We start from the raw sequence: 13,138 nt of genomic DNA, 5'->3' as shown, positions 1-13,138 counted from the left end.
CAAACATGATTACAGTTACTTAGAAAATCATCCAAACATGTTTATAAACATTTATTACAAGTAATTGAATCAACAAAATCAGATTAAAGCAAGAACATAGAATTTTAAAAATCCAAATTTTCAAGCTTTTTTCTCAAATTTCAGTTTGATCAAACATTATCAAAACTTGATTACATTTGTGTGGAAATCATTCAAACATGTATAGCAACTATGTAGATCAACAAATCCAGATTTAAACCAAGAACATAAACATTTTTAAAAAACAGTTTTCAAACCAAATTTTCCAAAATTTTGTTTTAGGTTGAATTGATCGATTCTTTCTAGCTAGAAAGCTCATACATGATTCATATAGTGATTCTTAACAAAGAAATTACACAATCAAGCATAAGAACACGATCAAACTGATCAAACAATAAAATTTGAAGAAACTCAAAATTTTCAATTACAAATCAAAATTAAGGCTTCTAGAATCATAACAACAACTGAAAAACATTCCTGGGCAATATCGGAAGCAATCTAGAAGCCTGGACCGAAGCTTGAATCAAAAAACTATTCTTCGTCGGAATCTACAAAGAAGCTATTGAATAACTCATTTCACTTCAAAACAACTATAAAATCAAAAACCCAATTTTTGATCACAAACTATTTTGAAAAAAATGATCATCATCCATGTCGATTCATACCTTGAGATGATGATCAACATGTTCCTAGGAGCTTTGTGAAGTTACCCAAGCTCTTAAATCAATGAATCAGAGCTAAAAAACTAATTTAAAAAACTGAATTTTGGTGATCTTAAGGACCGAGGCTCTTAGCCTAGGACCGAGAGATCCCACTGAGGATCCTCGGTCCGGACCGAACCCTAGGATTGAGAAAATCGACTAAAACTCCTAGACCCAAGATCGAGAGTCCTAACATTTGGGCTAAGTCTACCAAGCTTGGGACTAAGCGCTCCCGAACCTAGGATCGAGGAACTTAACCTAGAGCTAACCCTAGACCGAGAGGTTTATACACCTCGACCGAAAAACTTAGCCCTAGGCTAGTCTAGGATCGATAAGTTTTTATACCTAGACCGGTAAGATCAACCAAGGACCAAGAGTCCTTAATATTCTGACTGAGGGTCTGGACCCCGACCAATAAAATCTGACCTGAACCTTAGGACTCCAGTCCTAATGCCTGTTTGGTTCCTTAGTGTATTGTATTGTTAAATTTTATTCGAATTTATTTTATATGAAACTAAATAACTATGTTATATAATTTGGTTTAATAAAATTATTTTTAAAATTTAATTATATATGTTTTATTTTAGATAAAATAAGGTCATTATATACCGAATAAATGTTTAATAAAAAAGTTAATAAAAACACTCTACTTTATTATAAATTAGATTTTAAGAACAATTTTTAACCACATAAATTTATGATTTATGGTTTATTATTGACATATGAGAATAAAAAAATAATATTTATATTCTCAAAAATAATAAACATGGTGATTTTTTATTGAATTAAATATTAAATAACATTATAATACTTAGATTATGACAAAATAATATTTTTATATTAAAAAATAAAAACTACTTTAATAATTAAATCTTAGTTAAACAAAATTAAAAGAAACATTTTTTTTTAGAGAAAAAAAATAAAATGAAATTGAAGCAGGTACAAGCTGCTCCAGCCTCAAACTGGGTGAGAAGATGAATGGGGTAAATTATAATATATATGATTACATTTTTTTTAAAAATTATTTAATTTTTAAATAATGTTGTACATATGTAATTACTTATTAATGTTATATTTATTTAAAATTATAATTAATTTTTCTATTAATATACTTATTTATTAATTCGTTAGTATAAATAAGAAAATAAAAAACAATTTAATTATAACTTGTATTATTTAGTTAAGTGTAATTTTAATTATATGTATATATATATATAAAAATATATATATATATATATATATATATAAATATCATATTTATTTTACCAATTATTAATTCATAGTATATTATTTAAATAATTCATTTATAGCTCAAATTATATATATATATATATATATATATATATATATATATATATATATATATATATATATATATATATATATATATATATATATATATATATATATATATATATATATTAATCTATTATATATTAAAAAATTTAAAATTTGTATTGAAAATCTTTAACAAAATATTTATACAAAATTGTATTTTTGATATTTAAAAATAATTAATTCTTTTAATTAAATTTTTAAATAATTTTTTAAATTTTAATTTAAAATTATCAAATTTTAATTTGATTAAAGGAAATTATTATTTTAAATTAATTAAAAAATAATTAATTTAATTTAAAAAATTATTTATTTGAATAAAAGTCAACACTTTATTTTTAATTAAAAATCAACAAATTATTAATATATGTATATTTGATCAAAAATAGATATGTGATGATACTCAGTAAAAGATTTTCGCGCTATATCATTTGTACTCGTTAAATAACGGTCTCTAATTTATAAAATTTTGACTATTTATTTGAAAGTTTAGTTTTATTACGTTTTATTTAACCAATTATTTTTCAAGTTCTAGACATGTATGATTTTTTCTTTCATTTAAAATTATAAAATAATATTTAAATACTGGTACATTCTATTGATGTCAGAGAATTATTGAGGAAAATACCTGAAAAATATCAGTTAAAATATTAGAATTCAAAAATAAACTCAAACAGACATTTATCAAAATATTTTTTATGAAAATATTCCAAAAATATTCTGAAATCGTTTTATATTTTTTTTTCGAATTTTTTAAAAATAGTTTAGAGCTTCTAATTATTAAAAAATTAATTAAAAATTACAACCCCAAACAAACAAGCCCATAGGCAGGTGCCCGAGTCGTGAATCGGGTAGGATATGCGGGTCTGGAACGGATTTGGCCCGGGTCAACAAGTTTGGGTACCCAGTCAACGCCGAGAATAGACTCTCGGTAAGCACGTTGATTCTCGGTCGGACGTGAAATTTATTCGATCGAAGTTGAGGTTTATCGATCGGATGTGAGATTCATCGGTCAAATGTAGGGGGTGGCTAGTTTTCTTGGTCGAAAACCAGACCCAAGTGAAATCATCGGTCGTATGCAATATTCTTCAGTCGAACCTCAAGAACATCAAACTACAGGTTTGCTGATTTTACTAGCACTTTCCATCATTTGATCTGAAGGCATCAAAAACTTCATATATGTTTAGGGTATGTTTGAATGAGTGAAATTAGAATTGAAATTGGCATTGAAATTCCAATCTAATTCTATGAGAATTGACATTGAATTACAATTCAATTCCTATGATTGTTAAAACTATAGAATTGTAATTCAATCCCAATTTCTATGTTTGTAAAAAAGAATATAATAAAAAATAATGTTAATATATATTATCTATTTTATTAAAATATTGGTTTGACACAACAAATTAGGATATCTAAAAGGTCAAGAGACTTTTTTTAATTTCGATTTTCATTAGAAAAAATTATTTGTTCAACAATGTTAACTTCATATATTAAAAAAAATATCAGTTCGACATTTTAACTTTCTAAATTCAAAAATAAAATATTGGTTTAACATGTTTACTTTTTAAATTTTTATATATATATATATTAGTTCAAAATGTTATCTTACTAAATTAAAACTGATCGTAATTGATCCAAAACTATTTCTAACATCTTTTAAAGGATATTATAAAGCTTTTCAAATCGTAATAAAGCTCAAGAACAAGAACCCGATTTTATAATATTTCAAAATCAAATTTGCATGGGTATTTTTTATTTAACTTGATTCGTTCGAATTTAATTCAGTAGAAAGCTTTAAAATGATTTTAGGATCGAATTCAAATCAAGAAAATAGATAATCAAGCAATATTCAAGACTAGTTGAATTGAAATATAAATTTTTTAATTTGAATCTGTAATTCGAATTACAATGTGTATTAAAGTTTAATGTGAGTTGGAGTACACTTCTGAACTCTTTATAAAGTTTTATGATGATCTAGAAATGAACCTTAGAGCCTTACACAAGATTTTCAATGGTGGATTTTTTGAAGTTTGAATTTGAGGCTTGAGGTTGTGATCCTTGCTTTCATTTTTTATGAGGGCTATTTATAGCCAACCAAAATCGGTTGGACGAGCAAGTTGATCAAATTTCAGATAAAAGGTCATTAATGACTTTTGTTTATATTCGATCGTTCTTATCAAATTAGGGCACATTGTCCCTATGATCGTAAGTGAAATGATCATCATGTTAGGGTAATTATTTCAACTTATGAATCATCGGATTTTTTTAAGTATCGGGCGAGTTCCACTTTTGAAAAATCAATTTTTTTTTACCAATATTCATCCTATTTTTCGCAAGGAAGACAACGATTTAAGGCTGAAACGTCATTGTTTTGAGCAAAATGTGAACGCGCGTCTAGGCGCAGCATTCTGTCAACGGTTTGTTGCGTTTGGACGTTCCGTTCGTGTTTGGGCTAACGATGTTGAGGCGCACATTAGTTGATCATGTGTTGCACGGAAGCGCATTCCTTCCGTTGTAGCGGGCGACATTGTTTATTTTTGTGCGTTGGATGAGACTAAAGCGCTCATCCAGTGGTCATGCGGTCTGCTGTAGCCGTTTCTCTTATTTTCAGATGTACTGGGTTGCAACCATTTTCAACCTTGGGACTTATTTGAAATTAATTTTTCTTTACTCCTTTTGACTTTATTTTTTACCTTCAAAATATTTAAAAAGACACAAATATTTATTTTGTCTATTTATTTCAAAAGAAAGAATTATATTTTAGGGCTTTTATAAATAATTAATTTGAAATTTAAATGGATACAACATTAATCTCAAATTATTTATTTAATTTATTTGAGTATTATTGTAGTTAATTTTGGATAATATTTATTTAAAATTATTTTATTTTTCTTAATTTTTGTTTTAATTAATATAATAATTAATTAATTAATTATTAAGTTTTGTTTTGACTTGATTTTAATTATTTTGAATTTATTTATTTAAAATAATTATTTTAATATTTATAAATTTGGTATTTAGTGTGATTAAAAAAATATAATTACATTCCTTATATAATATTATATAATATAATATAAAAGAAAATAATTTATATTATTTTTCTATACATTAAAATTCATGGCATTAGCCCCCACCCAATTTAAAGCATTATTATGAGATGACATATTTAAGATTAGCCCACCCAATTTAAAGCATTATTATGAGATGACATATTTATTTTATTTAGACTTTTTTCTTCAACTAGTTCTGCCTAATTTTTTATCAACGTCTCACTAGTTTAATAGTCTAATATTTATTATTATTAACATTACCCATATGAAAATAGTATATTAGTCCATCAAATTAATTTCACTTGATTATAACATATTATTAAAGTGTTGTTGGTAAGCCAAGAAAATAACAACAAAAGATATAAAAAAAAAACTCTATTAGCTAACATGTTAATAATTCATGATAGAATAAATAAGCTTATGTCATATGTCTTAATTCATTCATTATTTGTCTGCTGCGGTGGATTTGGAGGCTCTCGAGCTTGTAGTCGGCGCGTCGTGATTGTGCTTTCCCTCGTAAGTAGTAACAAAAGCTGTCGGATCGTCCGATGACCTTTCTACGTATTTGCGCATGTTGCAATTAGCGTTTGTGCATCTATAATAACTCCTGTATTAAAAAAAAAATACAATTTTAATAAATATTTTCATTTGTAGTTTTGGACAAAGAAAACAAATGAAAAACAACCTCACCTTGGATATGAACTTCCCTTCACAATTTTCTGTCCATATTTTCTCCAGCGAAAGCCATCGCCCGCAACATCAGGATCGGGCGAATTTTGAACAATCGAATACCCTTTGCTACACTCAAGACTTTCGTTTTTTCTGAAGAATATAACACAAAAGTCAGTTAATACATACTTTTATGAATAACCGAGCCCAACAAAACCTTTCGACCTTGTTCGATTTGGTTAATTGAATTTAATCTTAAATAAATGACTATCTCATCGTTAATCAAATAATTAACTAAAATTCAACCTATAGTTACTTTGTTCTTTTTGTTGTACAACTATATATTTATACTAAATAACACAATTTTCTATTGGTTATCAAAATAACCTACAACCAAACTCAATTTGAGTTATTGAATTTAATCTCAAATAACAACTATCCTATCATTAATCAAAGTATTAGAGAAGTTATTTTTTCATTATGTCCTTGATAACTAAATTTTCAATAACCTACAAATGAACAAGGTCTTACCTTCTTCGGTTTTCCTTGGGCTCGGTTTCTTCACAATCCCCACTCGGGCAGAAAGAATTCTCTGGAGTCCCCAAACCGGTTTGATGAGCCTGCTCATTCTGATTTCCCAAGCCTTCCTTTCTCTTCTTATTACCCTCATCAATTAATCCATGTTCTAATGAATTGCGGTTTTGAAGCTTCTGTTTCGAGTGGTTATGTTCGCCTTTGTACACGAATTCGGTTACACTACCTTCTAATGACCTTTCCACCTTTTTCTTAACCGGGCAATTCGGGTGAGTGCACTTATAGTAACTCCTCGGAAATTCACTTCCTTTAACCTGTTTCTGACCATATTTTCTCCAATTATAACCGTCGTTAGAGGGACGATCAGTCGTAGTAGTTAGTGTACACGATGTTTTACCCTCGCCATCTTCCAAACTCTCCAATGATTTGGATTGATCTTGATTCTGGTAACTTGGAGATGGAGTTGGAATTTGAGTATTATTACCATTGAAACTACTTCCCTGCATATATGTGTAAAGCTTAATTAACTTTTTATGATTCAAAATTAACAAACATGAAACAGAGATTTAAAAACAAACAAACCAACAAACAATCAAACAAACAAACAAACCATGTTAGTGGAGAATGAAAAGTTTGTTTTCGACAAGACTTTAGCCAACGGTTTGTGAACAACATTAGCTCCTGAAAACTCAGGCTGAATCTATGAATCAACATGAACTAGGGTTAATTAACTAAAAGAAACATTTTACCATTGAAGAAAGAAAGATCAAATCAGATAATCATACCTTTGAAGAAGAAGAGACTGATAACCTGACTGTCTTTGGTCTAATGGCAGGAATAGGAATCACATGATCAGAAGGTGGGGAAGAATCAATGGCTCCAGCAAGAAGTTCTGTAAAAGATCTGAAATTTGAACAAATAGGTCTTGAAGCAACTGGCTTAGATACCACTACCCTTTCTGATTCTTTGATCTTCATTTTCAATACCTGCAATATGAAATCAAATTAAACAACAAATATGATTCTTGAGTCCTCACAAGTTCTTCTCTAGAATATGGGTTTTTTTTTCATGGGTTTCAAATAATCTTCTAGATCTAAACATGAAAGCATTTTAGAAAGGAGATTCATTAGAAGAAACAGTAGAACATATCACCAGAATCTTGAAATTATGAGTCTTTTTGTCACTTGTTTTGGAACCCACTTCGGATTTGTCTTTAGAATATGTGGGTATATCCAAAGAAGCAGAGAACCCAAAGATTTGAGCTTTTTTTTTTAAAGAACTTTGAATCTAGAGAAAGGAGAAAAGCTGAGAGGAAAGAAAAAGGAGATGATAGTATACAATTTATAGTGCTGGGTCAGAAATAACAAGAGAAGAAGAACATAATCCAAAATCAGGGTGATTTCAGACAAATCAATCTTAGATTTTATTTTTCGGAGATCCTAAAAGTGCACAATTTAAATTGTCAGAATTTGTTTATTAATTTAATATTAAGAATGTGAAATATATATTTTGTTTATGTTTTTTTAAACCCTAGACATCCATAAAAAAAAAAGTCATAATAAAATAATGATTATTTAGCCTTCAATCTATTTGTAATGTCATATAATATTAATAAAAACTAAGTTAATAGATTATAAATACTTTTATTTATTAGTATTTTGAGTAGGTTGACACAAAATTATTTGTAATATTTTTTTTTATGGGTATTTTTTAAGTGAAAATTAAATTAGTCTGTTTTTTTCAAAACTAGTTGGAACAAATTTGAGAACAAAAATTATTACACATTCTTATGACAATTATTATATATTATTAATTTTTATTTGGATAATGTGATTAGTTCTTGATGAAACTAATGTTATTGGTGGTTGGCTCATGGTTGATGGTTGTTGCTAAGACTATCCTCACCTACTACTTTAGATAGTTTAGTTTTAAATTTGAATAGAGAGAATCTGAAAATTATTATTATATTAATACATTTATAGTTATAACTCAATTACAATAATAAAATATTTATTTTTGTTTAGTAAATATGTGTTGGTTAGTGAAATAGTGATTTTATTTAGTAAAAAGTTGTATTTAAATGAGATCAAAGTTTAATTTAATGACCTAATATCAATAAGAATTCCAAGTTTATCATTTTTTATATTTTGAATTAAATTATTATAATCCCAATAATTATGATCCTTATTTCAATTTAATATTTTTTTAATTAGAAGAGGATTTTTTTTAGTAAATAATTGGAATCTCTTGTTGTAATTTTTTATTTGAAACTTTTAATTGGTCATGTAACTTAATAGTTTATAATCTAGTCCAAAAATAACTGCATATTTCTTTAATAAATAGAAATTTATTTGTTTCAACATTACTTATACAACAATAACTTCAATTGTAAAACAAAAATTGTGATATAACATAACCATAATTCTTACCAAACAGAAAAACAAAATTAAGTATAATTACAAAGTTACCCTCCAAAATTTTCAGGAAAAAAAATTGTTATTTGGGGAGATGCAATTGAACCATTTTTGTCATATGACATAAATTTGCAATTTTTTAATTAAAGGGGCTTTGACCTAAGACTAAAATTCGTCTACTTCCTCTAATGTATAACTTTTTTCCTTTTATTAAATAATTTGTCAAAATTTTATTTTATCACCAATTTTTTGTGATTATTTAGAGTTTCTAATTTTGGATAATTGTTATATGACCATATTTGTAAGACTAATTTGTATCACACTTGTAATGTAATGAAGTCACTTTATATTTCTTTTAATTAAAAAAAAACTAGTTCATGCAATGCAAGCTCTTAATGTATTTTAGTTAATCAAACAAATTTATTGTCATTTTTTTAAAGAAAAAACTAATGTTAGCAATAACATTAGACAACTTAATGAACCTTATTTAAATGACTAAAATTGTATTTGTACATGGTTTATGTCATTTTCATCAAATATTCCAATAAGAATATTTATGTTATGTTTAATGGATTTTCATATTATATTTATAAACTAAAATTTATTGCCAAATAAAACTGAATTAAAACCATAATCTAAATTGCTAAACTCAGAAAAACCTTTGTAAAAAAAATGCAAACTCAAACACCACTTAAATAACATAATCCAAATTAATTCTAATAGAAGTCTAAGACTAATCATGTTTATTTTCCTTTTTATTTGAGATAACAAAATCTAAAAGGGATTCTAGGTCGGAATGAAAGTTTGTTTTAAAGGAGTTGTTTTACGAGCATGATTTATTTTCTTAAATAAACTACTACGAAACTCCCAACAATAATTTTAAGTCTTCTATGTAGACCGATTTACAATTATGTTTTCTCCATGAGCATTTTAGGGATGATTTGAAGAAGAAATACCCTATGGATATAATTCTTGAAATTTGTACTCATAGGTTTATAAATAAATAATAAACAAAAAGAATCTCATTAGACTCAAGAAGTCCTTCCAAAGTGACTTGTAACTAATTAATTCATCACAAGCTCAACTAATCCCACTATCTAAATAATTGTTTATTGGCAACCAATCTCATAAAAGTTTCCCTTTTTGGTCAGAAAATCAGCTTCTCTGGTCTAAGCATTGTCTTTACATAGAATTATTATTATTTTTATTAAGAATCTCAAAAGAACAAAATCTTAACACTTATTTCTAAAATGAATAAGAATTTGAATATTGTAGCTAATTTCTCAATAGAAAGTAAAATATATTGGGTACAAGTGTGTCCATACTAACTTTTCACTTTCATTGCATCTTATTTCAATAAGAATTGAACATGACATGAAGGAGTATGATTCAAATATTGCTGGTATATTTATTGTCCATCTATATTTGAAATTTATCTTATTCCAAAAAAATGATTAAAGGATAAGTTACATAAGTATGCATGGGTAACCAAATGAATGATTCAGAAAAGTTTGGTTTATGATCAATTTAGGGTATGGTGGAAAGTTAGTTGAGGTAGGTAGAGGCACGTGCTTATACCAGGACTGGTAGTTGGGAAACTTTGTTTGTTTGGATAAGGGATGGATGATTCTAAGACCCTTCTAAACCCTAGTAATCAAGGGTCAAGATGTAAGTGATCTTATGGCTGAAAATAGATAATTAAAGAGACACACGTGAGGAGGTGTTAGGGATTCTACCCCCACCAAACAACCCCTTAAATCTTTTTTTATTTTATCTTAAAATATTGTTAATGAGAATCAAATCAATATTTATAACAATCATTTCAATTGAAAGTGTTTTTTTTATTATTGAAAATAATACTAATAGTTATAACTCATAATTCAACTTAAGATATAATGCAGTTTTCTCAAATAACTAAGTACTCCATCACAACACATTATCTGTTTTTTATAATAAACGGGGATCAGTTTGTTAATTTGCGGATTAATTCGTCATAAAATTTAAAATAATTAAATTTAGAAAATAAATTAAGAATAATATATAGATCTTGAATTTGCAACTTAACCATATGAATACATACTTTAATAACTAATCTAATAACTAATAGTAATATAATTTAAAATTAATATAAAGTTTGATAAACTTGTGACAATATATTTATATTTTTGAAAAATATGCGAAAATACATTTATATAATTTTAAATTTTGTATTAATTTCTTATATTATATATATATTTTTTCTCAAATAACTGAGTTCATGCACGATCTGTTTGGTTAGAATAAACAGATCGGAATATTAATTTGTGGATTGATTCGTCCATAAACTTGAAACGATTAAATTTATAAAATTAAAAATAAGATAAAATTATGAACTATACATCTTAAATATTAGAATACATTTTTTTAAATTAATTTTAAATATTATTTTACATTAATTTTGTGTATAAAATATGAATAATTAAATATGGACAATTGACTCAATAATTTTATTTTTTAATATTTTATATATTTAATAAATAAAAAAATTCAAACTCACTTTTAAAAAAATAATTATGTATAGACTAATAATATTAAGTATTTTTTTTAATATGAATACGTTGATTATGATAAATATTTGTACAACTTTATATATATTAGACACAACTATTATTTTATATTTGGTTTTAACATCTAGCTTATTATTATGAAAATTAATAAAGTAGTCCATAAACTGTAAGACCAATTTTAAATGGTAAATAATAAAAATATATGAAATAGCTCACCTAACTCAACTCTATAAAGCATCAATTATTAGATTCAAATGGGTCACATTAACCTATTTAATTTAAACTTAGTATGACCCGAATTCAATAAATAACTTATTAAAAAAGTATAGGGTCAAATCTAAACTAATATTAAATTAAAAAAAGTGTTTGCAAATAAGGCCTAGTGGGATTTCATTTATTGAAGAGAAAGCAGGATTCCCAAAGCACTATTTTTGATATTTTAAAGGGGACAAGACATAGAAGGATTTGAAACAATACAACAAAGGAAAGGAAAAAAATTTGGATCTTACGATTGGCACTGTACAAGACTGTGTTCATACAAATACAACACATAGCATCATAAAAATAAAATAAAAAAACTAAGAATACCCATAACCACAAGTTACAGCCTGTTTGTTCTTTTGATCTCCACTTCAACTGAAGACGATTTAAATAAAAATCAAAATCGTGACATTTTTTATTTTAGAAATCACTTTTTTGACACTTAAATTACCTTAGTAGGATATAAACATGTGTTCTCCTAAAGAAGACTCTAATAAGTCTTATTGAGCGGGATTCAAACCTCTCATATTCATGGCAGTTTGTCACATCATCAATATATAATTTGAAAGAACCAAGAATTGAATCTTTTCTTTACAGTTTCAATAGTACTACACTAACCACCCTGAGGAAGATTTAAAGAGGGATAATATTATTTTGATATTGAATTGTTGTTACATTAGAAATGTGTAATGTATAAAAAACATTGAATGTAATAAAAGAAAAGACGGACAACAAACAACATGTTCAGTATAAACAAAACAACATGTTCAGTGTAAACAAAACATGTTAAATGCAAGTAATTACATAATTCTACACTCTATCAAGTTAAGTAATAGATACTGTGAGTGCCCCAACTTTCCTTATAATTATTCAAAATTCGACTTGGAAAGAGCTTTAGTGATGTTGAGATGTTTTGAATTTATGATGCAAGGAAAGAGAATATTGAACAAAAAAAAAGTATATCTTTTTGGTGTGTAATCTTGATTTAAGAAAATAAGATTAACACTAAAAGAAATATGATATTTTATTATGGTAATATAACTAGGAAAGTATTGTGATAATATTTTGGATATTATTTGTCAAAATATTGTGTTGACCTAGTTGAAGACTATTTAAAGGTGCAATCGGACACTTCAGAAAGTTGAAGTCTTTACCTTGAGAGCATCGTTTCTAGTTCCACTTCTATAATTGTTAGGGTTTCAGGGGACCGAGTGTTATATAAACTCGTGTCATAACCCTAGTCTATCTTACAGTAATCTTTGTTATGATCCCCTAATAAAATTCTCTCTTTCTGGTGGACGTAGCCAAATTTTATCTTGGTGAATCACGTTAAAATCTGTGTCATTATTTATTTCTTACGTCATCTATCGCGTTCCGTTACAACAAACTGGTATCAGAGCTTCAAGTTATTTGATTGTTTGTTCTTTCAATTGAGCTGGCAGTAGTAAGAATCAAGACGATAAGTTCAAGAGGAAGGCAATGTGGCAAATCAAGATGCGGGCTTTGTTGAAACAATAGGGCTTATGGGGGTCGCTAAAGTTGTCAACATGAGCATAAACAACCGTTGAGATTGTCATTCTGGAGGATAAGATAATATGGCAGATCAA

General features: G+C 26.8%; 1 protein-coding gene across 1 annotated transcript; it reads right to left on the bottom strand.

The window, feature by feature from the left end:
- Positions 1-5,377: 5,377 nt before the first annotated feature.
- On the bottom strand, positions 5,378-7,618 carry LOC124938909 (WRKY transcription factor 44). The gene is made up of 6 exons (XM_047479430.1): positions 7,463-7,618; positions 7,096-7,296; positions 6,921-7,010; positions 6,308-6,810; positions 5,798-5,929; positions 5,378-5,714 (listed from the first exon to the last, which is right to left on the bottom strand). The coding sequence occupies exons 2-6, from the start codon at positions 7,285-7,287 to the stop codon at positions 5,552-5,554; spliced, it is 1,080 nt and encodes a 359-aa protein (XP_047335386.1). The 5' UTR covers positions 7,288-7,296; positions 7,463-7,618; the 3' UTR covers positions 5,378-5,551.
- Between the last annotated feature and the right edge of the window lie 5,520 nt (positions 7,619-13,138).

Source organism: Impatiens glandulifera, chromosome 5, assembly GCF_907164915.1.
Source record: "Impatiens glandulifera chromosome 5, dImpGla2.1, whole genome shotgun sequence".
Classification (NCBI taxonomy): Eukaryota; Viridiplantae; Streptophyta; class Magnoliopsida; order Ericales; family Balsaminaceae; genus Impatiens; species Impatiens glandulifera.
This window is presented reverse-complemented; position numbering and strand designations above follow the sequence as displayed.

Excerpts from the sequence above, each read along its gene's own strand:
- LOC124938909 (XM_047479430.1), bottom strand. The coding sequence starts at position 7,287 with ATGAAGATCAAAGAATCAGAAAGGGTAGTGGTATCTAAGCCAGTTGCT. Across the intron at positions 7,011-7,095 it reads CAGTCTCTTCTTCTTCAAAG|ATTCAGCCTGAGTTTTCAGG; the intron begins GTATGATTATCT and ends GTTGATTCATAG. Across the intron at positions 5,930-6,307 it reads CCCAAGGAAAACCGAAGAAG|AAAAAACGAAAGTCTTGAGT; the intron begins GTAAGACCTTGT and ends TATATTCTTCAG.